The sequence below is a fragment of the Canis lupus genome, chromosome 12, assembly GCF_003254725.2.
Source record: "Canis lupus dingo isolate Sandy chromosome 12, ASM325472v2, whole genome shotgun sequence".
NCBI classification, from domain to species: domain Eukaryota; kingdom Metazoa; phylum Chordata; class Mammalia; order Carnivora; family Canidae; genus Canis; species Canis lupus.
In genome coordinates, this window is record NC_064254.1 from 1,554,461 (window position 1) to 1,580,590 (window position 26,130).

Consider the following 26,130-nt stretch of genomic DNA (forward strand, 5'->3'; position numbering starts at 1 on the left):
AGAGACAGATGAGGATGTGCAGGTCAGCCTCTAAGTAGGTGTCTAGAAAAATAAGATCATAAGGAGCAGAGCATTGCCACCCACGGCGGCTCTAACTCATCCACTCTTCCCTTAATGTCCCAGGTTCCTGTGTTGGCCTTCTGGGCGCATATCCTCATCTTGCCCTGCCCTCCCCTGCCCTTCCCCTGCCCACTGCTCTCTTCAGTACCCACCTCCCCTGCATCCTGGGCCCTAGACCTCCCTTCCCTGGGGTCTCCTTGGCATCTCACTCCCTTTGCACTGATTATTCCCTTTGCATGTCCCTTTGCACTGATTATTTCCCTTTGGCTCATGTCTTTGCTCAGACCCCAAACACCTCACCTTTCCCCAGCCAGGACGCTGGAGGCTTCCTGGCTCTGTCTGTGTCCCCAGCTGCCATCAGACTCAGAGTGTCCAACCCACTCCTAAGTGCCTCCTGAGCTCCCCATACCTGTAGCCCCACCAGCCTGCCTTGGGGCCAATCCCAGTGCTGTCGCCTGCCACCTGGGTCACCACCTCCCCCCTGGGCTCCCTGCCTCCCTGTTCTCCTTGTGCCCACCCGTTCCTCACAGGGGGCCAGGATGAGCCCTTCAGTGCACAAGGGACGGCACTGGGCTCAGCTTAACATTGCAACAACCGTCTCCATCCCCAGGAGGAGTCCCTGCCTTCTGAACTGCTCCTACTGCTCTACCCCTGTCTCAGGACTCTTTCCCCCACTCAGAGGATCTCACACAAAATCCTCCCAGTCCCTCTCAGGGGCCACCATGATCCTAGTTTCCAGGCCTTGGCACCAGCTGTGACGTGGATCTGACTCTAACGCTGTCACCAAGCTAACACCTTCCCACCTTGGGTCCCAGCTGTCCTGTGGGTACCTGGCAGGCTGGCTCAAGCGTGCTGCCCGGTCCTGGCCTGGCCCCAGGACCTCCGGACACACACACACACACACACACACACACACACACACCTTTGCCTGATGGCTGGTTCGCAGCCTGACTCCCCATGCCCGGGAGCCCTAGTATAATAAGAACTTTCTCTCTGCCATGATCAGGTTCACTCCAGTGAACTCCAGTCATGACCTTGAGATCATGACCTGAGCCGAAATCCAGAGCCGGAAGCTTAACCCACTGAGCCACCCGGACTCCTCTTAAATAGTCTTTTTTAAAAAGAGTAACACACTAAACATGAAGCCACGAGGTACGGGATGAAGTATAGAGCATCTGGGTTGAGTTTACCAATACAGCAATAATATATCCATACAACGGAATGCTCTTTGGACGTAAAGGAAATTAGATAGGGGTGGGACAACCCTGTAAATAGACTAAAAATCATTACGCTGTATACTTAAAGCAGGTGAACTTTGAGGCATGTAAATTATATCTCAGGAAAGCTGTGAATGAAGAATACATTCCAGTGGGGGGAAGGCAAGGGGTGGGCGGGGTGCAGAGGAGCCAGACTGGCCAGGAGTTAATACTAGGCTGCAACAGGGCAATGGACACACGGGAGCTCCTTATGCTCTTCTTTCTCTTTGTGTGTATCCAATCTTACATATTGGGTATTTGTTGAGCGGATGAATTAATATTTCATGGCATTTCCCAACCACGCATACACACACACACACACACACACACACACACACAAAGATCTTTCCAGGGTTCCCAGGCAAAACAGAAAGCCACACATGGGTCAGTGGATCACTGCCTCGAAGGCTTCCACCCCACATACCTCTCGGGCACATGCCTGGCACGTCCCTGGCCTTCGGCTTCCACCCCACATCACACCTGTCCTGACATGTTACTGGGTGGAGGGCAGGTTAGGTGAGGCTTTAGGTTCCTGGATTTCCAGTGGAGGACACTCTGGAGGCTCCACCAATGAGACTTTACCCAGCCCAACCCTGAAGGTCCCCGCCGTCACTCACCGGTCAGGCCCACGGTGGACACGGGGCCCACGCGCCGCCCCCTGTCCAGGCCATACAGGTGCATCTTGTACTTGCGTCCCGGCTCCAGACCCCCAACGGTCACCTCACTCTCGTCGCCCGGGACACGCACCACCTGGGGCCGCCCATCCCTGTCCTTGTACTGGACAGTGAAGGAGTCAAAGTGGCCCTGGGGGACGGTCCAGGAGAGGCTCAGGGAGTCTGGGGAGGATCCCGTCACCGTCAGCTCCCCCAGGAGGGGCTCCTTGGGGGGCTCTGGGGCCTCTGTGCTGGGTTCTGTGGGGCTGGGGGTCTCCTCCACCTCATCCTGGGGGCCTGGGAGAAGACACAGGGATGGTGGCTTCATTGTCAAGTACTGCTCATGTCAATAGGGACAACACAGTGCAAGCAGCAGACTCTTCCAGCTTTCAACAGAAGCTGGAGAACCTCGGGGTTAGGCAACTGGTAATTAATTGATGGAGAGTGCTAGACAGGCCACAATCCCCTTCATACTGGACTGGCCAGGACCATAAACATTCAAGAAGGCAATTCAGTCATGTGGATAGAAGCCAAAATACTTCTCATGTCCTTTGACCCAAATCCCATTTGGGCAGCCATCCTACAAAAATTATGAAAAAGTTGGAAAAAGTTGTGCCATGGGAGTCCCTTATGGGATCATCCATAACAGCAGAATGTGTCAGCAATCGAAATGACCCAGGGATGATGATTAATTTTGTTATGGCACTTTTACCACATAGCATCAAATAACCATTAAGATGATGATTAATGCAGGTCGTACAGCCACAGAATAGACCCTCACAATGTAAGTTATGTACAAAAACAAAGGAAGAGCCAGGAATTATGTGTACACTCTGCATTTGAAAACATACAGGGAGAGGATGTGTTTTGGACATTATTATTAATGGCAGTTTTTGGGTCAAAAGGTATTCTGATGGCAGATTTTTCCTCCTATTTTTCAAATATTGCTTAATGTTGATATTCATTTCACTAGAATAATGTGGACTTAGAAAGAAATCCTGGAATATAAAAATTAATAATTTGGTGGGGGCTGTGGGGAAGTGCCATGCGTTCCTTACACTGCCCTCCTTACTTTGTGTGTGCTTGTGATTTGTGTGACAGGTCATAAAATTGAACAGTGGATAACAGTTTTCCTTCCAGTTGGCAGCTGTTCTAACATCTATTATCTGATCATTCCCCCGTCCTCCTCCTCCTGCCATACTCCTGTGAACATATGTAGAAAAAAGAGGCCCATCCCCCAGGAGTCAGAGGGGCTGTGTGAAATTGGTCCTCTGTGTGAAGTATCTTCAGGAGAGGAGAAGGAACCTCATAGAGCCTCTCACTTGGTCTCGTAGAGGCGGTGAGCCCCACCCCTACAGAAGGCTCTCTCCAGGGTGCTGGGCTCTCCCTCACGGCACACAGAGAAACTCTGTTCTCATGGGGCATCAGAATCGAGCTGACACTGAATAGAGAACCCAGAAATGGGCCTTCAACTCTATGGTCAAATAATGTTTGACAAAGCAGGAAAAAATATCCACTGGAACAAAGACAGTCTCTTCAATAAACGGTGTTGGGAAAATTGGACAGCCACATGCAGAAGAATGAAACTGGACCCCTTCTTACATCAGACACAAAAATAGACTCAAAATGAATGAAAGATCTAAGTGTGAGACAGGAATCCATCAAAATCCTAGAGGAGAACACAAGTAGCAACCTCTTCAACCTTGGCTGCAGCAGCTTCTTGCTAGACACGTCTCCAAAGGCAAGGGAAACAAAGGCAAAAATGAGCTACTGGGACTTCATCAAGATAAAAACCTTTTGCACAGCAAACAGTTGCAAAAATCAAAAGACAACCGACAGAATGGGAGAAGATCTTTGCAAATGTCTTATCAGATATAGGGCTAGTACCCAAAATCTATAAAGAACTTATCAAACTCAACCCCCAAAGAACAAATAACCCAATCAAGAAATGGGCAGAAGACATGACAGACATTTCTCCAAAGAAGACCTACACATAAATAATAATAATGATAAATTTAAAAATAAATAAATAAATTAAATTTAAAAAAGAAGACCTACATATGGTCAACAGACACATGAAAAAAATGCTCCACATTCCCTCTGCCTGTGTCTCTGCCTCTCTCTCTGTGTGCCTCTCAGGGATAAATAAATAAAATCTTAAAAAAAAAAAGGGACACCAGGCTGGCTCAATGGTTTAGCACCTCGCTTTGGCCCAGGGCATGATCCCTGGGTCCCGGGATAGAGTCCCACATCGGGCTCCCTGCACGGAGCCTGCTTCTCCCTCTGCCTGTGTCTCTGCCTCTCTCTCTGTGTTTCTCGTGAATAAATAAAATCTTAAAAAAAAAAGAAAAAGAAAAATGCTCCCTATCACTTGCCATCAGGGAAGTACAAATCAAAACCACTATGAGATACCACTTCACACCAGTGAGAATGGCTATAACTAACAAAACGGGAAACAAATGTTGGTGAGCTTGTGGAGAAAGGGGAACCGTCTTACACTGTTGGTAGGAATGCAGACTGGTTTAGCCACTCTGGAAAACACGGTGGAACTTCCTCAAGAAGCCAAAAATAGAGCTACCTGTGATCTAGCAATTGTACTAATAGGTATTTATCCAAGGATACAAACATAATGGAGTGAAGGGGTACCTGCACCCCAATGTTTATAGCAGCAATGTCCACATTAGCCAAAGTATAGAAAGAGCCTAGGTGTCCACTGACAGATGAATGGATAAAGAAGATGTGAGATATATATACATATATACATACATACATACATATATGTATACACACACACACAATGGAATATTACTCAGCCATCAGAAAGAGTGAAATCTTACCATTTGCAATGATGTGGTTGGAACTAGAGGGTGTTATGCTAAGGGAAATAAGTCAGTCAGAGAAAGACAATTATCATATGATTTCACTCATATGTGGAATTTAAGAAACAAGACAGATGAACATATGTGAAGAGAAGGAAAAATAACATAAGATAAAAACAGAGAGGGAGACAAACCATAAGAGATGTCGAACTATAGGAAACAAAGTGAGGGTTCCTGGAGGGGAGGTGGGTGGGGGATGGGGTAACCAGGGGATGGGCATTAAGGAGGGCATGTGATGTAAAGAGATCTGGGTGTTATATGAAACTGATGAATCGTTAAACTCTACCCTTGAAACTAATTTAAAAAAGAGAGAGAGAGAGAGAGAGAGAGAGAGAATCCGGCTGACCCTGACTTAGAAAAACCATCCTGACTCTCCTTTTTAGAATTTAATTCGCCTTGGGATTTTGCCTCCGTAATTTCTTAGGGACTAGAAATTATGACTTTTTCAGAATTAAATATGAAATAAATTGCAAGAGCAATGGGGGAAAAGATGGAAGGGGTGCAAGGGAGGAAAAGACATTATATTTAAAAGAAATAATTCCTGATTATAAAAGAAATGTTCACCATTTAAGAAATTTTGGAACAACACAGAATAGAATAAAACAAAAAAGGCTGGAACATTCTATCCTGTCCTCCAAACCATGCATCCTGTAAGATGTGTTTCTTTCCAATTTTCTTGCCACGCATGTTATTTTCCAGTGGTTATGATTAGCATCCTTACAAAATTTGGAGGCCCCTTTTTGATTGTAATATTATCAAGTAAATTGTCTTATGTTAAAACATTTTGGTGATGGCAAGAAACTCATAGATGTTGCTTAAATATTTAATCATCCCAATGTGGTTGGAAGTTGTCCTCTTTCTTTCCTTCTTGTGTGTGTGTGTGTGTGCGTGCGCGCGCGCGCTTGGCCAGTGCTTGACACATTTCTCTTGTAGAGACACCTAGTAGCTGATCATCAGAAGGAGGTTATGCTAATATGTATGATGAGGCTTCAGGTTAGCAAATACCAAACTCCTAGGCACAGGCCACAGTTCAGGGCCGTGGAAGAAATGGCATGAAATGGGGAGGGGAGGTGTGGATTCTTAGGGACTAGCAAAAGAACAGAACAGTCATCTGGGTTACCCATGAAAAAAGGTAGTTCTCCCTGAAGATCTCTGATCCATGTCACCTCACTCACCGGTCAGGCCTATAGTGGACACGGGGCCCACGCGCCGCCCCCTGTCCAGGCCATACAGGTGCATCTTGTACTTGCGTCCCGGCTCCAGACCCCCAACGGTCACCTCACTCTCATCGCCCGGGACACGCACCACCTGGGGCCGCCCATCCCTGTCCTTGTACTGGACAGTGAAGGAGTCAAAGTGGCCCTGGGGGACGGTCCAGGAGAGGCTCAGGGAGTCTGGGGAGGATCCCGTCACCGTCAGCTCCCCCAGGAGGGGCTCCTTGGGGGGCTCTGGGGCCTCTGTGCTGGGTTCTGTGGGGCTGGGGGTCTCTTCCACCTCGGTGGGGGTTGGCGTCTCTTCTTCTGCAGCTGAGAAAGAGACACATGGCGAGGGTGAGGCAGGGTCCCCGGGAGACATCCTCAGGTCTTAGGAGAAGGATGGAGAAGCTGTGACTGGGTCTGGGGGCTCCCGATTCAGTTCAGTGAAGCCCATTCTCGGGGCTGGGTGGGCTTGCTCAGCCCACATCTCACAAACATGCTGGGAGCCTCCAGGGTCAGCCATGGGGAAGCCTGTCCAGCCACCAGCACAGCTCACGGAGGCCCGCCCTTCTCTGCATGGGAGGACCCCCTCGGTCCTCAGGGAGCCCCAGCGGGGAGCACCTTGAGCAGAAGGGCCTCCTGCACCCCACTCACCCATTACCTGAGAGAGGGGGGTCCTGCCACTGGCCCAACCCTGAGGCTTCCACTGGCTACTCACCTGTCACCCCAATGGCAGAGATGGGGCCCATGCGCTGGCCACCGTGGAAGCCATACAGGTTCATCTTGTACTTGTGGTCTGGCTCCAGGCCTGAGATGGTGACCCCGTCTTCATGCCCTGGCACCCTCACCGCCTTGGGCTGCCCATCCCCATTCTTGTACTGGACCAGGAAGTGGTCAAACTGGCCCTCGGGGATGGTCCAGGACAGGTGCAGGGAGTTGGGGGTAGCTTTGGTCACTGCCAGCTCCCCCAGGTGTGGCTTGATGGGAGGCTTGGGAGTCGTGGTGGGTGGATCTGTGGGGGCTGGTATTTCATGGTCCTTTCCTGGGGCTGGATGAGGATACAAAGAGAATTTTTGGATGTGCTTCATGGGCCTCCATCTAATAAAAGATGTTTAGATGTCTCCCAGACACACCAAGGCCCTCCAGCCTGGATGCCAGCTTCCCAGGGTTAAGACGTCATTTCCCTGGTTTGAATGTTCAGTTACCAAAGAACGGACCACACTCTTGTGGTGCCATCATGATGGGAGGCCGGGACTGCCATGATGCTCAATACATGCATTCATGCACTGAGCCCTTGGGAGCCACAGAGCAAATCTGCATAGAGAGACAGAGCTAAGGGTTTCTAACACCACCAAGCATACCAGGCAAGTCACATCAGGAGGTACATCTATTCAGGTTTGGATAGTCTACTTTGTGAATATTTTCCTTTAATACCTCCTTGTGTTTAGAAGGCTTCTGAGCATTTTTTTAGAGACAAATTTAGCTTTCACAGTTGAGGCCAAAGAGATGAGACACAGGAGATCAACTCTGCACCTGGGTGGTTTGGGGCTTATATTTGCTCTCTCCGTAATTTATGGCATGGATGACTTCTCACACCCAGGTCTCTTTCAGCTTTTCTGTTCTGCTTAGGGTTTCATTCTTCCTTCATAGCTGAATTATGAAATCATTTTGTTTCCTATCTGCTCTGTTTGGGAAGCAGGTCTTAAGCATCAGGGGGTAATAGCTCCAAAAGAACTTAACAAAAGCAATGAACAGCCCTGTTAGCATGTAATGAATGAAGGGAAGGTGCCTTAGGAAGTTGCAGATACAACGAATACTAACTGTTGAAGTAACAGCATCCATGGTAGCAGGATTCAGTGTTCATTTAGCATAAATAAGGATCAGTTTGGGAGTTGAAGAACACATACGATTTTACCCATTGAAATCAATAATTATGAGAATTCATCCTAAGAGTTCAGAAATTAATTTTCTTCCTCTTCCTTCTTTACAGATGAAGAAAGGGACGCACAGAGAGGTTGAGTAACTCTCCTGGGGTCATACAGCTCAAATGGGCTGAGGCTAGGGTTAACCCCAGGTCTGTCTGAGTCTCTTACTTCTCTGGTTCCCTGCCTCTTCAAGGACCAAAAAGCCTGTGTGTGTGGTCACCTGACTGGCTAGAACATGTGGCTCTTGGTCTTGGGGTTGTGAGTTCCAGGCCCATGTTGGGAATAGAGATTTAAAAAAAAAAAGAAAGAAAGAAAAAGAAAGCCTGTGTGTAAAAGGTAAGATGGCTGGGGCAACACTGAAGGCTTGGGATAGACATAAGCAGAACTGTTCTCAGGAACTCGGGAGGCTCAGTCTCAGGGACAGTGGGGCAAAAACACCTGAATACTGACATGAAAGAGAAACTGAGTCCAGCTGGAGCAGGGACTGCATACTCACCAGTTAAACCAACAGCTGAGACAGGGCCCACATGCTGGCCACCGTGGAAGCCATACAGGTTCATCTTATACTTGTGGCCTGGCTCCAGGCCTGAGATGGTGACTCTGTCCTCATGCCCTGGCACCCTCACTGCCTTGGAATGCCCATCCCCATTCTTATACTGGATCAGGAAGTGGTCAAACTGGCCCTTGGGGACAGTCCAGGACAGGTGCAGGGAGTCAGGGGTGGTGTCCATCACGGTCAGCTCTCCCAGGTGTGGCTTCAGAAGGGTGCTGGTAAGGGGCTCCCCTTCAGGGTCTGGGGATAGATGCAAACAGAACTTTTCCTGTTGCTGGAAGAAGTAGTTGAGGCCTTGGCTCTCCTGGATTCAGACCAGAAGGTGGGCCAGCTCTGTAGACCTAACTTATGATCCATTTCTGCTTATCATCGTTTTTTTGTGGCCTCCTCAGGTCTGTCAAACTTACCAGGCAGCCTCCTGCCTCAGGGCCTTTGCACTGATTATTCCCTTTGCATGAATGTTTGACCCTGGATGCCTGCATGGCTCATGCCCACACTTCTTTAAGTTCATTGTTCAAATGTCATCTCTTCAGGGCCAATCTTGACCACCCTATTTAAAATTCATTTTCTCCCAACTTAAATGTATTCTCCTTTTTTTGGACCTGACCCCAGCAACAGATTGCAAAACAACACTTAAGAGACAATCAGGAAACTAACATTACCTACATACTTAATGATACTAATGAATGATTGTTCTTTTTTTAAAACACAAAAAAAAACAAAAAACTCGATCCTGGGTTTCCAGGATCAGACCCTGGGCTAGAGGCAGGTGCTAAACCGCTGAGCCACCCAAGGATCCCTGATTGTTCATTTTTAAAGGCAAAATAGGGCAGCCTGGGGGGCTCATGGGTTTAGCACCACCTTCAGCCCAGGGTGTGATCCTGGAGACCGGGGATTGAGTCCTACATTGGGCCCCCTGCATGGAGCCTGCTTCTTCTGCCTGTGTCTGTGCCTCTCTCTCTCTCTCTCTCTGTGTCTCTCATAAATAAATAAATAAAATCTTTTAAAAACGGAATGCCTCGGTGGCTCAGCAGTTGAGCATCTGCCTTGGGCCCAGATCTTTAGACTAAAAGTCATTACGCTGTATACTTAAAGCAGGTGAACTTTGAGGCATGTAAATTATATCTCAGGAAAGCTGTGAATGAAGAATACATTCCAGTGGGGGGAAGGCAAGGGGTGGGCGGGGTGCAGAGGAGCCAGACTGGCCAGGAGTTAATACTAGGTTGCAACAGGGCAATGGACACACGGGAGCTCCTTATGCTCTTCTTTCTCTTTGTGTGTATCCAATCTTACATATTGGGTATTTGTTGAGCGGATGAATTAATATTTCATGGCATTTCCCAACCACGCATACACACACACACACACACACACACACACACAAGATCTTTCCAGGTTCCCAGGCAAAACAGAAAGCCACACATGGGTCAGTGGATCACTGCCTCGAAGGCTTCCACCCCACATGCCTCTCAGGCACATGCCTGGCACGTCCCTGGCCTTCGGCTTCCACCCCACATCACACCTGTCCTGACATGTTACTGGGTGGAGGGCAGGTTAGGTGAGGCTTTAGGTTCCTGGATTTCCAGTGGAGGACACTCTGGAGGCTCCACCAATGAGACTTTACCCAGCCCAACCCTGAAGGTCCCCGCCGTCACTCACCGGTCAGGCCCACGGTGGACACGGGGCCCACGCGCCGCCCCCTGTCCAGGCCATACAGGTGCATCTTGTACTTGCGTCCCGGCTCCAGACCCCCAACAGTCACCTCACTCTCGTCGCCCGGGACACGTACCACCTGGGGCCGCCCATCCCTGTCCTTGTACTGGACAGTGAAGGAGTCAAAGTGGCCCTGGGGGACGGTCCAGGAGAGGCTCAGGGAGTCTGGGGAGGATCCCGTCACAGTCAGCTCCCCCAGGAGGGGCTCCTTGGGGGGCTCTGGGGCCTCTGTGCTGGGTTCTGTGGGGCTGGGGGTCTCTTCCACCTCGGTGGGGGTTGGCGTCTCTTCTTCTGCAGCTGAGAAAGAGACACATGGAGAGGGTGAGGCAGGGTCCCCGGGAGACATCCTCAGGTCTTAGGAGAAGGATGGAGAAGCTGTGACCGGGTCTGGGGGCTCCTGATTCAGTTCAGTGAAGCCCATTCTCGGGGCTGGGTGGGCTTGCTCAGCCCACATCTCACAAACATGCTGGGAGCCTCCAGGGTCAGCCATGGGGAAGCCTGTCCAGCCACCAGCACAGCTCACGGAGGCCCGCCCTTCTCTGCATTGGAGGACCCCCTCGGTCCTCAGGGAGCCCCAGCAGGGGAGCACCTTGAGCAGAAGGGCCTCCTGCACCCCACTCACCCATTACCTGAGAGAGGGGGGTCCTGCCACTGGCCCAACCCTGAGGCTTCCACTGGCTACTCACCTGTCACCCCAATGGCAGAGATGGGGCCCATGCGCTGGCCACCGTGGAAGCCATACAGGTTCATCTTGTACTTGTGGTCTGGCTCCAGGCCTGAGATGGTGACCCCGTCTTCATGCCCTGGCACCCTCACCGCCTTGGGCTGCCCATCCCCATTCTTGTACTGGACCAGGAAGTGGTCAAACTGGCCCTCGGGGATGGTCCAGGACAGGTGCAGGGAGTTGGGGGTGGCTTTGGTCACTGCCAGCTCCCCCAGGTGTGGCTTGATGGGAGGCTCAGAGGACATGGTGGATGGGGCTTGGGTGGTCACAGCTTCATATTCTGGAGGGGACAGAGACATACAGAGACAGATGAGGATGTGCAGGTCAGCCTCTAAGTAGGTGTCTAGAAAAATAAGATCATAAGGAGCAGAGCATTGCCACCCACGGCGGCTCTAACTCATCCACTCTTCCCTTAATGTCCCAGGTTCCTGTGTTGGCCTTCTGGGCGCATATCCTCATCTTGCCCTGCCCTCCCCTGCCCTTCCCCTGCCCACTGCTCTCTTCAGTACCCACCTCCCCTGCATCCTGGGCCCTAGACCTCCCTTCCCTGGGGTCTCCTTGGCATCTCACTCCCTTTGGCTCATGTGTTTGCTCAGACCCCAAACACCTCACCTTTCCCCAGCCAGGACGCTGGAGGCTTCCTGGCTCTGTCTGCGTCCCCAGCTGCCATCAGACTCAGAGTGTCCAACCCACTCCTAAGTGCCTCCTGAGCTCCCCATACCTGTAGCCCCACCAGCCTGCCTTGGGGCCAATCCCAGTGCTGTCGCCTGCCACCTGGGTCACCACCTCCCCCCTGGGCTCCCTGCCTCCCTGTTCTCCTTGTGCCCACCCGTTCCTCACAGGGGGCCAGGATGAGCCCTTCAGTGCACAAGGGACGGCACTGGGCTCAGCTTAACATTGCAACAACCGTCTCCATCCCCAGGAGGAGTCCCTGCCTTCTGAACTGCTCCTACTGCTCTACCCCTGTCTCAGGACTCTTTCCCCCACTCAGAGGATCTCACACAAAATCCTCCCAGTCCCTCTCAGGGGCCACCATGATCCTAGTTTCCAGGCCTTGGCACCAGCTGTGACGTGGATCTGACTCTAACGCTGTCACCAAGCTAACACCTTCCCACCTTGGGTCCCAGCTGTCCTGTGGGTACCTGGCAGGCTGGCTCAAGCGTGCTGCCCGGTCCTGGCCCGGCCCCAGGACCTCCGGACACACACACACACACACACACACACACACACACCTCTTTGCCTGATGGCTGGTTCGCAGCCTGACTCCCCATGCCCGGGAGCCCTAGTATAATTAGAACTTTCTCTCTGCCATGATCAGGTTCACTCCAGTGAACTCCAGTCATGACCTTGAGATCATGACCTGAGCCGAAATCCAGAGCCGGAAGCTTAACCCACTGAGCCACCCGGACTCCTCTTAAATAGTCTTTTTTAAAAAGAGTAACACACTAAACATGAAGCCACGAGGTACGGGATGAAGTATAGAGCATCTGGGTTGAGTTTACCAATACAGCAATAATATATCCATACAACGGAATGCTCTTTGGGCGTAAAGGAAATTAGATAGGGGTGGGACAACCCTGTAAATAGACTAAAAATCATTACGCTGTATACTTAAAGCAGGTGAACTTTGAGGCATGTAAATTATATCTCAGGAAAGCTGTGAATGAAGAATACATTCCAGTGGGGGGAGGCAAGGGGTGGGCGGGGTGCAGAGGAGCCAGACTGGCCAGGAGTTAATACTAGGCTGCAACAGGGCAATGGACACACGGGAGCTCCTTATGCTCTTCTTTCTCTTTGTGTGTATCCAATCTTACATATTGGGTATTTGTTGAGCTGATGAATTAATATTTCATGGCATTTCCCAACCACGCATACACACACACACACACACACACACACACACACACACACAAAGATCTTTCCAGGGTTCCCAGGCAAAACAGAAAGCCACACATGGGTCAGTGGATCACTGCCTCGAAGGCTTCCACCCCACATACCTCTCGGGCACATGCCTGGCACGTCCCTGGCCTTCGGCTTCCACCCCACATCACACCTGTCCTGACATGTTACTGGGTGGAGGGCAGGTTAGGTGAGGCTTTAGGTTCCTGGATTTCCAGTGGAGGACACTCTGGAGGCTCCACCAATGAGACTTTACCCAGCCCAACCCTGAAGGTCCCCGCCGTCACTCACCGGTCAGGCCCACGGTGGACACGGGGCCCACGCGCCGCCCCCTGTCCAGGCCATACAGGTGCATCTTGTACTTGCGTCCCGGCTCCAGACCCCCAACAGTCACCTCACTCTCGTCGCCCGGGACACGCACCACCTGGGGCCGCCCATCCCTGTCCTTGTACTGGACAGTGAAGGAGTCAAAGTGGCCCTGGGGGACGGTCCAGGAGAGGCTCAGGGAGTCTGGGGAGGATCCCGTCACCGTCAGCTCCCCCAGGAGGGGCTCCTTGGGGGGCTCTGGGGCCTCTGTGCTGGGTTCTGTGGGGCTGGGGGTCTCCTCCACCTCGGTGGGGGTTGGCGTCTCTTCTTCTGCAGCTGAGAAAGAGACACATGGAGAGGGTGAGGCAGGGTCCCCGGGAGACATCCTCAGGTCTTAGGAGAAGGATGGAGAAGCTGTGACCGGGTCTGGGGGCTCCCGATTCAGTTCAGTGAAGCCCATCCTCGGGGCTGGGTGGGCTTGCTCAGCCCACATCTCACAAACATGCTGGGAGCCTCCAGGGTCAGCCATGGGGAAGCCTGTCCAGCCACCAGCACAGCTCACGGAGGCCCGCCCTTCTCTGCATGGGAGGACCCCCTCGGTCCTCAGGGAGCCCCAGCAGGGGAGCACCTTGAGCAGAAGGGCCTCCTGCACCCCACTCACCCATTACCTGAGAGAGGGGGGTCCTGCCACTGGCCCAACCCTGAGGCTTCCACTGGCTACTCACCTGTCACCCCAATGGCAGAGATGGGGCCCATGCGCTGGCCACCGTGGAAGCCATACAGGTTCATCTTGTACTTGTGGTCTGGCTCCAGGCCTGAGATGGTGACCCCGTCTTCATGCCCTGGCACCCTCACCGCCTTGGGCTGCCCATCCCCATTCTTGTACTGGACCAGGAAGTGGCCAAACTGGCCCTCGGGGATGGTCCAGGACAGGTGCAGGGAGTTGGGGGTGGCTTTGGTCACTGCCAGCTCCCCCAGGTGTGGCTTGATGGGAGGCTCTGAAGGTTCATCCTCCTCTTCCCTTGCGACTGAACACAGACAGGAGAGAGAGAGAGTAGGACGTGAGAGAAAGAGGCCAGGCGAACATGGGGACTTTGCTCTCCTCCAGGCTCTACAGCCATTTGGCAGGAAGCAGATAGAGTGAAGTTCTCCTCACTCACCTGTCAGGGCTTCGATGTGGGCAGGGCCCACTCGCTGCTGGCCATGGAAACCATACAGGTTCACTAGGTATCTGTGGTCAGATTCCAGGCCAGAGAGGATGATGTCATTCCGGTCACCATCTAACCTGACTACTTGGAGTTGCCTATCTTCATCTGTGTACTCGACTTCAAAGGAGTCAAATTCGCCCTCCATCACAGTCCAGGAGAGATGCAACGTGTCTGGGGTGGCTTCCTCCACAGTCACCTCCCCTAAGCGAGGCTCAGGCCTTTGAGGACTTAGGGCCTCGGCTTTCATAGGTTCTCTGGGCACTGTACAGAGAGACAGGTAGGTATGGGTGACTGGGCTGCTGCTACAAGACTCTCCAAGGAGAGGGAAGGAGGGGAGTAGGTGAAGGCTAGAGGTCAGTAATAAAAATGACCAACTATGGAACAGGGGGATGAATTCCCAAAGCATTATGTTAGAAACCCAGTGCAGAGTGCTTATTGTATGATTCTGTTAAGTGAGAGGCTTACAAAGGCAAAACCATAAGGAGAGAAAGCAGTTAGTGGCTGACAGAGGCTGGGATTTGGGGAACTGATTGCAAAGGGGCAAATGGGTTCTGGGGTCGCTGGAAATGTTTTATATTTCAACTGTGGTAATGGTTTCATGACTTATACATCTACCAAAACTCACTGTTCACATAAAATTTTATGTGAATTATGCCTCAATAAGGCTATCCCTTCCCCTAAAAGAAGGGAAATAGGAAGCTCAGAAATCCCCTGGCTCGGTCAGACCAGGAAAGCTGACACCAGGAGGAGGGACGGCGCATTCTGGTCACAGCCTCACTCACCAGTCAAGGCGATGGTAGAGATGGGACCCACACGTTTCCCTTGGTGTAGCCCGTAGAGAAGCAGCTTATACCTGCGGGCCGGATCCAGGCCCGAGATGCTAACCTCCCTGAGGCTGCCCTCCACAGGCACCACCTGGGGCTGCCCATCCTTGTCCTTGTACTGGACCACAAAGGAGTCAAAGTGGCCCTCAGGGACTGTCCATGCGAGGCTCACAGAGTCTGCTGTCATGCTGGTCACCTGTAGCTCCTTCCCAAGATGGGGCTTTGGGGGATGCTTTGTTCTAGCATCATCCACATCACTCCAGGGCTCTGAGATAGAGACAGAGACGAAGCGGCTAAGCTGTTTCTGGTAGCTTGGGTGACCTGAAAGGGCAAGACTGAGAGGTCTGGGGACAGGGCTTTGCCATGGCTGAGTCCTACAGGGCTAGTACTATGTGAGGAGAGTAACTACTGCGATGGCAGCCATCTCCCTCCCTGGCCTGGCTGTGTGCTGCCACCTTCCCCAGGGGAGCCCCAGGAGCAGAGACTGGCCCTGACAGAGACACCCTCACCTGTGGTGCCCTCGGCAGTGAGGGGGCTATGGCGGCTCTTGCCCAGGAGCCCATAAAGGAGGAATCTGTACTTGCGGCCAGCATCCAGAGGGGTAATTGTGACCGAGCGCTTGTGGCCCTCCACGGGCACCACCCGGGGCCCATCCCTGTCCTTGAACTGGACCACAAAGGAGTCAAAGTGGCCCTCAGGGACTGTCCAGGAGAGGCGCAGCGAGTCCAGGGTGGGATCTGTCACCCACAGCTCCCCGAGCCGGGGTGTGGCCCCGAGGCTGGCGTCACCTTGGGAAGCTGACAGAGAGAAAAGATTCTTGTGTTTATTTTTTTTCCAGAATGACTCTTTGACTGCTTCCCACTAGAGTTGGAAAAACCCAGGGCTGTCCAAATGATCAGCGCTTCCCCAAAATATTTCCATCATCCTCCCATCTCTGTCACCATCCCCAGCCAGCCCATGCCTCCCTCCACTTGGCCAATGTGACATCTCTGGGGGAAAAAAAAGAACCCCTAGCTTCCTGCTTATCTTATTCCTCCTGCTGTCCAGGCTCTTTTCCTAGCAGGGTGCAGCTTGGATTACTTCTTTCCTTTTACCAAGGAGCCTACCCTTTATGATCTGACTGACCCTTGGGGACATCAGAAGGGGCACAGGATCCCTGATGAGTGTAGACAGCAGATGGGAAAGCAGGGTATTGTGACGGAGGTGGCCCTCATGGGACCTGGTGGAGAAGTGGGGGCTGCCTACTTGGTGGGGGGAAGAGCGGGAGTTCACATGGAGAAAGGATCTGGTGTCTGCCCTAAAGCCATCCTGAGGCCTGGGAAGGAGCTGGCCTGCTGCCTTCTTGGCCAGGGAGGATGCTGACAGCATTGTTATTGCTAGAGTTTTCTGGCATCAGGGAACCCCCAGGGGCGGGGGAAGGCCTGGACTGAAACCCAGAAAAGGGGCACAGCTGCGCTGGGCCCGATGGGGCCTGGCTGGGCAGTCAGCCCTGGGCTCCTCTGCTTCCCAGTTTCCGAGCCTCCGGGAAGAGGGCACAGGAAGAACAGGGCCCTCTAGGGGAAGCAGACAGGGGACCTGACAGGCCTGAGACGGTAGAATGAGAAGGTGGTGACCCAAAACTCCCAGGAGGTGAGGGCTGCGTAAGGCTGAGGGCTGCAAGGCCCAGGCAGATGGAAAGGGCCCCTGGCTCCCTGTACTCCCACACCCCCAGTCTCCCATGTCCCACCTTCCAGGAAGGGTCCTAAAGAGGCTTCCCCCATTCAACAGGAGTGGAAATGAGAAGAGAGAAAAAGTCAGTGGGGGAAGCAGACCCAGGGACTGGCCCCATCTTTCACTGGCCTTGAATTGGGGCAGGCAGTGTGGCTTTCCAAACGAAACAGAAGAGATGGACAAAGGGAAGCCTTTGTCCTGGGGACAAAGGAAGGGGAAGCCTGGGAAAGGGATGCCTGGCAGGGAAGCCTGGCAGAAAGAAAAAGATCAGGCGGTGTGAAGAAAGGTGGGAAGGCTGCTGGGGGCCCAGGCGGGTCTCACCTGTCTTTGCCTCCACAGAGACTGGACTGCGTCTCTTCCCATTCTGAAGCCCGTAGAGCAGGAATCTGTACTTCCTGCTGGGTTCCAGGCCAGGGACGGTGACCTCACGCTGGTCTGCGGCCACAGGCACCCCCCGGGGCTGTCCATCTCTGTCCTTGTACTGGACCACGAAGGAGTCGAATTCACCCTCGGGGACTGTCCACGAGAGGCTAACAGAGTCCAGGGTCACGTCTGTCACTGTCAGCTCCCCCAGCTGTGGCTCTTGGAGGGACTCTGTGGCTGGGGCTGGTGGGAGGGGAGCTAGGATCCAGGAAAACAGAACATAGCTGAGATCTCGGGCAGAAGAATTCCCCCACCCCAAGGGCTCCTGGGCTCCCAAGGCCTCAAGGAGGCCTCGAACTAAGATGAGACACAGGCACATCTACTTTTTCTCTGACCTCTAACTGAAATGTAGCATTTCCTTCAATGATGAATAAAGGCAGCCAGTCACTGTGATGCCAGCAGTACTTGTGACATCAATGGATGTTTTCATGTCACCTTAGAATGACTGCAAAAACTTCAAAATACCATTTATACTCATCCTGCTTCTAAATATGGGGAGGTTATGCCACTAGCCTCATTATTTAACGGATAATGAAGAAGTTCCTGTATTACTAAATCATAAATTTGAATTAAAAATATTTTAGCAGGAGGCACCCAGGTGGCTCAGTCCATTAAGAGTCTGCCTTCAGCTAAGGTCATGATCTCAGCCACTCCTGGGATCGAGCGCCCTGAGTCGAGTTGGGCTCCCTGCTCAGTGGGGAGTCTGCTTCTCTCTCTCCCTCTGCCTGCCGCTCCCTCTGCTTGTGCTCTCTCTGTCTCTAGGTCAAATAAATAAAAACTCTAAAATCTCAAAAAAATAAAATATTTTGATAATTGAATATCAATATAATTGATTTCCTCTCTAACCCTATGCATTCATGTTGTAGATTTTAAAGCACTGCCCTGAGAGGAGTCCATGGGTTTCATCAGCCACCATGGCAGAAAAATAATGGAAACCTGTGCCCATGAAGCCAAGAGCAAGGGTCATTTCCAGCAGAAAGGCAGACTATAACCCCAGGGCACTGAGGGCCTCTGAGAAGAGACTCAAGGGATGCCTGTACTGTAAGCCCAAATGAAAAAGCACTTCAGGAGAAGTCCAAGTCACAGCAGGGTTTTGAGAGAAACGAAGAAAACAGCTGTGGACAGTCAGGGGAGACAGCGTCTGCCAGAGGATTTAGGTCAGCTGGAAGCAGGACATTCCTGCCTGGGGAGAGGGCAGTATGGAGGGGCACTGGAGGGTAGGGCAGGTTCTAGCCTGGGGAGAAGCCAAGGGGTCAGGGAACAGACAGTGCCTGTGACCTCAGTGAGGACCCATGGAGGCCACCCAGACAGGACCTGCGGGAGGGCTTGTGGGGTGGGGGGATTCTGGGTGACCCGAGAACTGCCTCACCCCTGCTCACTCACCAGTCACAGCTACCACAGAGAGGGGGCCCATGCGCTGCCCATCATGGAGCCCGTAGAAATTCATCTTGTATTTGTGTGCAGGGTGCAGGCCAGGGATGGTGACCTTGCGCTGGTCTGCGGCCACAGGCACCACCTGGGGCTGCCCGTCCCTGTCCTTGTACTGGACCACGAAGGAGTCAAATTGGCCCTCAGGGACTGTCCATTCGAGGCCCATGGAGCTGGGCATCACATCTGTCACTGTCAGCTCTCCCAGGCGTGGCTCCAGAGGGGGCTCTGTGGCTGGAGTCTCTTCCGGTTGTGGAGCTGAGACAGACGGTGGAAGGCCGTGAGGAAAAGCTCCTTTTTCCCTCATTAGTTATTACATCTGTTGTTTTTGTGGTGCCCATGAGGTGGCTCTGAGGTAAAACTACACTGATTGGCAACATCTGTCTGGCCACAACCCCTCCCTAAGTCCCTGTCAGGATCTGGGGCTGTGCTGGGGTTGAGGAGGGGCATCCATGGTCACTGAGACCCTGGGACGGCTGCTGACCCTCCAGCTGTGTGTCAGTGGCTCCAAGTCCCTCCCTCGGGCCCTGCAGACTCATGTTTGCCTGGTGTTTTCCTCGGGTGCCTCCTGTGTCTCAAACTCATGAAGTCCACAACCAAGTTCCCCTAGGGACACCTCTCCACACCTACACTGTCACAGCCTCCCCACCTCAGTGAAGCCACCACTTCATTCTGGGCATCTCCCATGAGTCCCCTCCCAACCTACATCTTGCCTGGGAGTAAGTTCTGTCAGCAAGACCTTCAGAAGCTGAACCCCTCCTAACTCCACTCAACTGCCGCCATCTCCAAGCACCACTGGCTCTTACTGGATGACAAGGGTCTCCTAAACCCTCTCCCTCCACCACCCTCACCCCCCCTCCACCGTTAAGACATGAGTCAGAGCCTGTTCCTGCAATGACTTCCATCTCACTGGGGCAAAAGCCAAGTCCTTACATGGGGCTTTGATCATCTCTTACATATCATGCCCCAGCCATTCCAAACATTCCTGGCTTGTCTACAGATGGTCAGGGCCCCTTCCTCTGCCTGGGATATTCTTCCCAAAGTGCCTTCTCCTTTCCCTCCTTCAGGTCTTCCTTCAGAGAGGCCCTTTCCATTCTCCTTCCCACCATTCACTATCTCACCTGTTGGACTTTGCTTTTCTCCAGGTCTCATCACAGTCATATACAGTACCACAGAGAGATGTGTAGAGTTTGCTGTCTCTTTCCCTCTGCTAGAATGTGAGCTCCACAGGGAGGGGCTTTGCCTTGCTCGATGCTGTGTGCCCAGCACCCAGTGGGTGCTTCACAAATGTTTGTTAAATGAACGAGTGGTCTCGGCTGGGAAAGGCCGAGTTCAGGTCCTGGCGGGCACCACACCCCAGAATCAGCTGAGCCTGAGAGGTACTCCTCAATAATGACCAAAGCTGGAAGGTGGTCCCAAGAAATAAAACAGTGGAGGAGGTAGCTGGGTGGGTGGGCTCCCAATAGCCATTTGGCTTCTGTGGGAGGATAAAGACTAGGCTCTAGAGAGATAAAAACCTGTTTTAAAAATGCGCTGTTTTGGAGGCCTCTGAAAGACACAAATGAGTCTGAGTGGGGAGGGCAGGGACGGAGGGGGAGTAAGAGTGGCTAACACGTACAGAGCATCTACTAGGTACCAGGTAGCAGGCCTGATGGTGTTTCATGCCCCTTCTAGCTCTGATGACTCCTATAGCATCTACTTCCTGCTCACTTTTGCCCTCTCCGTACTTCTTCCCATGAAGGAGAATAACTGTCGCTCCGCCATCAAATAAGCCTCCTTGTTGTGCCTTGGCTTTACTGGAAAAGGTGGAATTATAACCACCCATGAGCACAGCTGTCCCCATGCAGCACTTGACACAATGTTTTTCTAATTTAGAAATGTTTCAAAAAAAAAAAAAAAAAGAAATGTTTCTAATAGGCCATATACACCTCTTCTGGCAATGGTACAGCATGTGCCACATGGTACCTCGGGCAGCTCAGCAAGTTCCAGCTACCCATCACCTTCCTGCTCTGATAATGAACATCATGCTTGATCACAAAGCCAAGAACCAAGAAAGCCATAAGCAGAACTCTGTCAAATTCCCAAACTTAATTTTCCTTTTACCGCACTGCCTTAGCCAGCTCAGTCAGTGCCCAACACAGTCTCTTCTTACCCAGGGACCAGGGACAGAGACTCACAGAGCCCAGTGTGGCTGCCTGGGACAGACAGCAGATGGAGGGTCACTTAAGAGAAACCTTAGCAGCATGTCTGGGCTGGGCACGAGCCTCTACCCTGCTACTTTAGGCCTGCAGGACAGTAACTGGGGTGGCTTTCCCTCTCCCTACTCTCAGTGCTAACTGAAGAACAAAAAGAAATTAGGAGTAGAAGGTTCTGGAAACTAAGCCAGCCAGGTCACTGTGAGGTTGGGCTGTGTGGAAATAGAGGAACCAGGTTCTGAAAACCTGTTTTTCTGCTTTTAAGTTTTTAATCTTTCCCCCTATAGTAAAAGTTGGTTTTGAAAAAATAAGTGTCATTGTTTCAGTGAGTGAAGGGAAAAGAGACACCCCTTCTGAGAGGCCTGCCTCTGTTCTGGCCCCTGGCGCTGGGGCTCTGGAGAGAAGATGCCTAGGTTGGGTCCTCTGTGGTGCCAGACGGCCCCATACCTGTGCCCAAGAGAAGGGATGGGACGGATGTCCCTCTTTCCTATAAGGTCACTGACTGGATGAGTGGCACAGAAAGTTTCCAGCTACAGTGATGAAGAAGCCATGCCTCATGCACATCTGTCAGCTAAAGGGGACAGAGCAGACCCCAGGCTAAGGGTAACTATAACCATCATTATGGCAATGCTGATAGCATGTGCACTCTGTACTCGACCCTTTCTTAGTGCTTTGTGTCTGTTAACTCATTAACTTATTCACTCTTTGCTACAGCTCTGTGGGGCAGCTGTTCCTATCCTCCTCCTACACATGAGGAAACAGAGACACAGAAAGGTTAAAAATCGCTTGAGGTCACAAAGCTGGTGATAGCCCACTCCCCAGTGAGCTGCTCTTCTGGGTCTTCCCCAAGCAGTGGGGGGCCTCAAGCGACCACCACAGCAAGGGAGAGCCATGGCCTGGGGAGGATAGGGGGCACTGGTGGGAGGAAAAGGAAATAGGCCCCACCCTCACTCACCGGTCAGGCCCACGGTGGACACGGGGCCCACGCGCCGCCCCCTGTCCAGGCCATACAGGTGCATCTTGTACTTGCGTCCCGGCTCCAGACCCCCAACGGTCACCTCACTCTCGTCGCCCGGGACACGCACCACCTGGGGCCGCCCGTCCCTGTCCTTGTACTGGACAGTGAAGGAGTCAAAGTGGCCCTGGGGGACGGTCCAGGAGAGGCTCAGGGAGTCTGGGGAGGATCCCGTCACTGTCAGCTCCCCCAGGAGGGGCTTCTCGGGGGGCTCTGGGGCCTCCGTGCTGGGTTCTGTAGGTGTGGGGGTCTCCTCCACCTCGGTGGCACTAGGAGTCTCCTCTACAATGTCCTGAGGGGCTGAGAGAAGAGATGGGGGATATGGGCTTACAGCATGACTTGCTTTGTTGGTCATTCAGCAAATAAAGTCCTCAAGCTACAGGCTTTGGGGTTTGGGTAGCTTTTGCATTAGCCATTCAGTAGCTCATTGGAGAGAGTGGAGACAGACCCCTGACCCGTCAGGTACTGCTGGTAGAATGGTGCTGGCGGGTTCTGTCGGGGTGGGAGTCTCCTCTCATGTCTGAGAAAGGAGCTGAGATGGGAAGAGAGGAATCTCTGAGGAATTTCCTAGCGTGTCCATGGACAGTGCTGAGCTCTGGGGATTGAAGGACATTAAGGCCTCTTCCCATCTGCCTTCCTCCCTTTCAGCTCCAGCACCTCCCCAGGGATTTCCAGTGGCCCCCACCCCACCTACCAGGACACCAGACAGAAGGTGCCCTGGCTGAGGCTTCCCTGGGCAACCCTGTGCCTCCTTTCAGATAAGAGCGGGAGAGAGATTTGAGGGTGGAGGGCTCGGGAGGGCCATGCCCTTCCTTGGCTGAGTCTAGAATCACCGCCCCGAGGGCACCTACCCACTTTCTGACAAGTAGGTCTTTGCTGAGGCTCCTTGGAGAAGGGAGACTGGCTTCTGTGACCCACTCCCTGGTCCTTAGAGTACTACTCATGAGACAGGAGACTGAGGAAGGAGCAGGCAAGGATAGGCAAGGCAGGGAGATAAGGAGAAGAAAAGGAAACTGGGAAGGAAGAGAGCTAGGGATGAGGAGCAGGTCACTCTTGAATAGCAGTTTGGTGTGCGGGGTACTGCTCTAAGCACGTAGGTTTGTACACTGACTGTTCATTATCCTCACTGGACAGATGAGGAAGCCGAGATACAGAGAGGTTCATAATTCACACAAGGTCCCACAGGCAGTACATTGTAGAGCTAGGATTAAAGTCTAGGCACTTGGATCCAGAGTCTGTGCTCCAACCACAAGGCTACACAACCACAGAAATGGTGCTGACCAGGGAGAGGGTGGACAGGTGGAGAAGTGCAGAGTGGTGGGGGAATGAAAGGAAGGCCTTTGCCCCATTCCCAGTTGCTTGGGAGTCAGGGATGTGGGGTCTGGAATGAGGCCTTTTCATGCCAGAAAGAAGCTGGGGAAATGAGGGACTCTTGTGCCTTGGAGCTGTGAGCTCTGAGCAGAGCAGCAGTGGTGGGAGGGTGCGAGCAGTTGCCAATGGGAGCTCAGAAATGACAGCAGCTCCAGCCAGGCCAGCGTAGGGGAAGGAACACAGTGGCTGAGGATATCTGTGGGCAGGGCAGCCTGGGGTGGAGGTGTTCCAGGTGTTCAGAGTGGGGAAAATGAGACCTGTTTTTGGAGATGGAGAAACAGGGCCCAGAAAAAGGTCAGGGGCTGGTGGCTGGATGAGAAGTCCTGGGATGTGGGGAAGTAGAGGGTAGAGGCTTGGCAGACATGCAGCCCGGAAAGAGAAGGCAGAGGGAGGTACAAAGGAGCCCCGGACCAGGTCCTGCTCAGAAGACAGGGCTGGTGGAGGGAGGCCTGAGCAACCCTGACTTACCTGTGGTGGCCACCACAGACACAGGCCCCACACGCTGCCTGCCATGAAGCCCATAGAGGTTCATCTTATACTTCCGGTGGGACTCCAAGCCAGGGATGGTGACCTCATTCTCATCCCCCCTGACAGGCACTGCCTGGGGCTGCCCCTGTGCATCCTTGTACTGGACCACAAAGGAGTCGAAGGAGCCCTGGGTCACTGTCCAGGACAGGCGCAGGGAGTCTGGGGTTGAATCAGTCACCGTCAGCTCCCCCAGCAGGGGCTGCTCTGGGGACTCTGGGTAGAGGGATTCCTCTCTCTTCTCCGATGCTGTAAATAAGAGGATCCAGTGAGGGCTGCACTGGCAGCCCCAGATTGGGGATTGGGGTTTGGATGGGCTGCCATATCTGAGTGGGGAGGGAGTCACTATTCAGTCAGCATCCATTAGGAGTGCTGAACTCCTGGGAAGTCTGGCACAGTCAGGGTATGACACATCCTCTGGGCCTTGGGGAGCAGCTGAATGGGATGGAAGGGACCCAGCAGTACGGGGGAGGCTGGCTTCCCTCAGCCTGGGAGTGGGGCCAGGTATCCAAGTCAGCCATCACACTGGGAAGCCCCAGCTGGTTCCTAGCTGAGGGCAAGTGTGGGGAAGACTGGGAGGGGTCACAGGGAGACTTAGGTAGTTGCCACTTACTAGTGGTGCCATCAGCTGTGAGGGGGCCATGCTGCTTCTTGTTGGCAATCCCAAACAGAGTGAATCTGTACTTGTGGTTAGGGTCCAGGGAGGAGACGATGACTGAGCGCTCAGGCCCCTCCACGGGCATCACCTGGGGCTGTCCATCCCCGTCCCTGTATTGTACTACAAAGGAGTCAAACTGGCCCTCGGGGACAGTCCAGGAGAGGTGCAGGGAGTCTGGTGTAGGATCTGTCACCCACAGCTTTCCGAGGCGGGGTGGAGTTGCTGGGCTGGGATCACTCAGCGGCACTGGGAAGAGGGGTGGGAAGAGAGGAGGACACAGGTCAAAGGAAGGGGGGGACTCTGTCTCCCACATATGGATGTTGGGTGAGGTGGTACAGGCTGTTCACTGCACAAAGGTACATGGCTGAGGGAGCACGGAGGGACTGAAATCCAGCCAGCCTCTGCTTGCCAAGCTGTGCGCCCTGGCGTAGAGCTGTGCTCACCTAAAGGAAGGGTGCCAAGTTCTAGATGGCACAGAAGCACTGTATGGACTGGTGTGGCCCTAACTATCTGCAGCGTAGTGGACGGCTTCAGAGAGAAGGGAGCCCGGCCATCCCTTTCTGTGCCTCTACAGCCAAGGAAGTCTTCCAGGACAATCTCTACTGCTTCCAGGCTTAACTACCAGTTGGTTTTTCCTCAAGAGAGGGAAGCACCATCTTTGGAGTACTTGAATGCGGGAGAGCCTCCCACCTCCTTCTCTCCCACCCTGCACCACCAACCCTTCCCTCCCTGCCACTGTGCCCTCAGCCTTTGCGGGAGCAACTCTCCTTGGCTGCTAGCTCCCTCCAGCCTCCACCTCCCTGCTTGCTCTCTAGTCCTAGTCCAGCTTCCAGAAAGAGCCGTCTACACTGGTTGTAGCCATGTCCTCACCTCTATCTCCCTCTTAATCCAGCTCCACCCTCTACTGGCAGCTCTCACCAGAGTCAGTGGTGACCTGGTCATTGCTAAGTCCTGTGGACACTCTACAGCCCTGAATCACTCTTATGGAATCTGATATGTCTAACCGCGCCCTTCATTTTGGCATCCAGGACACCACTGTCCCTGGCTGTGCCCCCGTCTGCCAGTCACTCCCTTGGGCTACTCTGCATGCTCCTCTTCCTCTGCCCGTGCTCTGAGTGTTGGCCACCATCTCTTCTCCACCAACACCCTCACCCTGGCTCCTGTCCCCCCATGCCCCCTTTCAGGCCTTCTCTCTGCTCTCCAGACCTGTGAGGGCAGCAGTGACAACCCCGTGGCCCTGCCACTTCTGCTCAAGTGCCCTGTCCTTCTCTGTGCCTTGACTCTCCTCATCTATAAACAGGCATGCCTCGCGGGGCCGCTGTAGGCAGTAAGTGTGTTGATACACTTAGAACATCTTGTTAACCTATGCTCCGAAGAGGTTTATCTAAGTGTCCCATGCTGTGCTGTTCATCTCCTCCACTGTTCCTCGCCTCAGGGAACAGGACTGTCTGCTCTAGAAACATGGGACTGCCTGGGCCTCCTCATTGTCCTCCACCTCCCTCATCCAGCCTCACTGCCACCATCCTAGGCGGGCCAGTATCATTTCTTGTTGGCTCTTAACTCACTTCTCCAGCTAGCTTCTGCAACAGCCTCATTGTTATTGGTAAGA

At 53.0% G+C, this 26,130-nt stretch overlaps 1 protein-coding gene across 2 annotated transcripts in view; it reads right to left on the reverse strand.

The window, feature by feature from the left end:
- The window catches only part of TNXB (tenascin XB), a 56,463-nt gene that overhangs the window by 9,122 nt on the left and 21,211 nt on the right, over positions 1-26,130 (reverse strand). For both annotated transcript variants that reach the window (XM_049091960.1, XM_035697877.2), the window contains exons 10-25: positions 24,477-24,767; positions 23,807-24,112; positions 21,908-22,267; positions 18,713-19,015; positions 17,228-17,527; positions 15,706-15,993; positions 15,155-15,463; positions 14,325-14,633; positions 13,890-14,192; positions 13,150-13,500; positions 10,922-11,239; positions 10,182-10,532; positions 8,466-8,762; positions 6,763-7,092; positions 6,024-6,374; positions 1,934-2,266 (exon numbers count right to left, since the gene is read on the reverse strand). In XM_049091960.1, the coding sequence (XP_048947917.1) occupies positions 1,934-2,266; positions 6,024-6,374; positions 6,763-7,092; positions 8,466-8,762; positions 10,182-10,532; positions 10,922-11,239; positions 13,150-13,500; positions 13,890-14,192; positions 14,325-14,633; positions 15,155-15,463; positions 15,706-15,993; positions 17,228-17,527; positions 18,713-19,015; positions 21,908-22,267; positions 23,807-24,112; positions 24,477-24,767 (5,100 nt within the window). The remainder of the gene's footprint in view (positions 1-1,933; positions 2,267-6,023; positions 6,375-6,762; positions 7,093-8,465; positions 8,763-10,181; positions 10,533-10,921; positions 11,240-13,149; positions 13,501-13,889; positions 14,193-14,324; positions 14,634-15,154; positions 15,464-15,705; positions 15,994-17,227; positions 17,528-18,712; positions 19,016-21,907; positions 22,268-23,806; positions 24,113-24,476; positions 24,768-26,130) is intronic.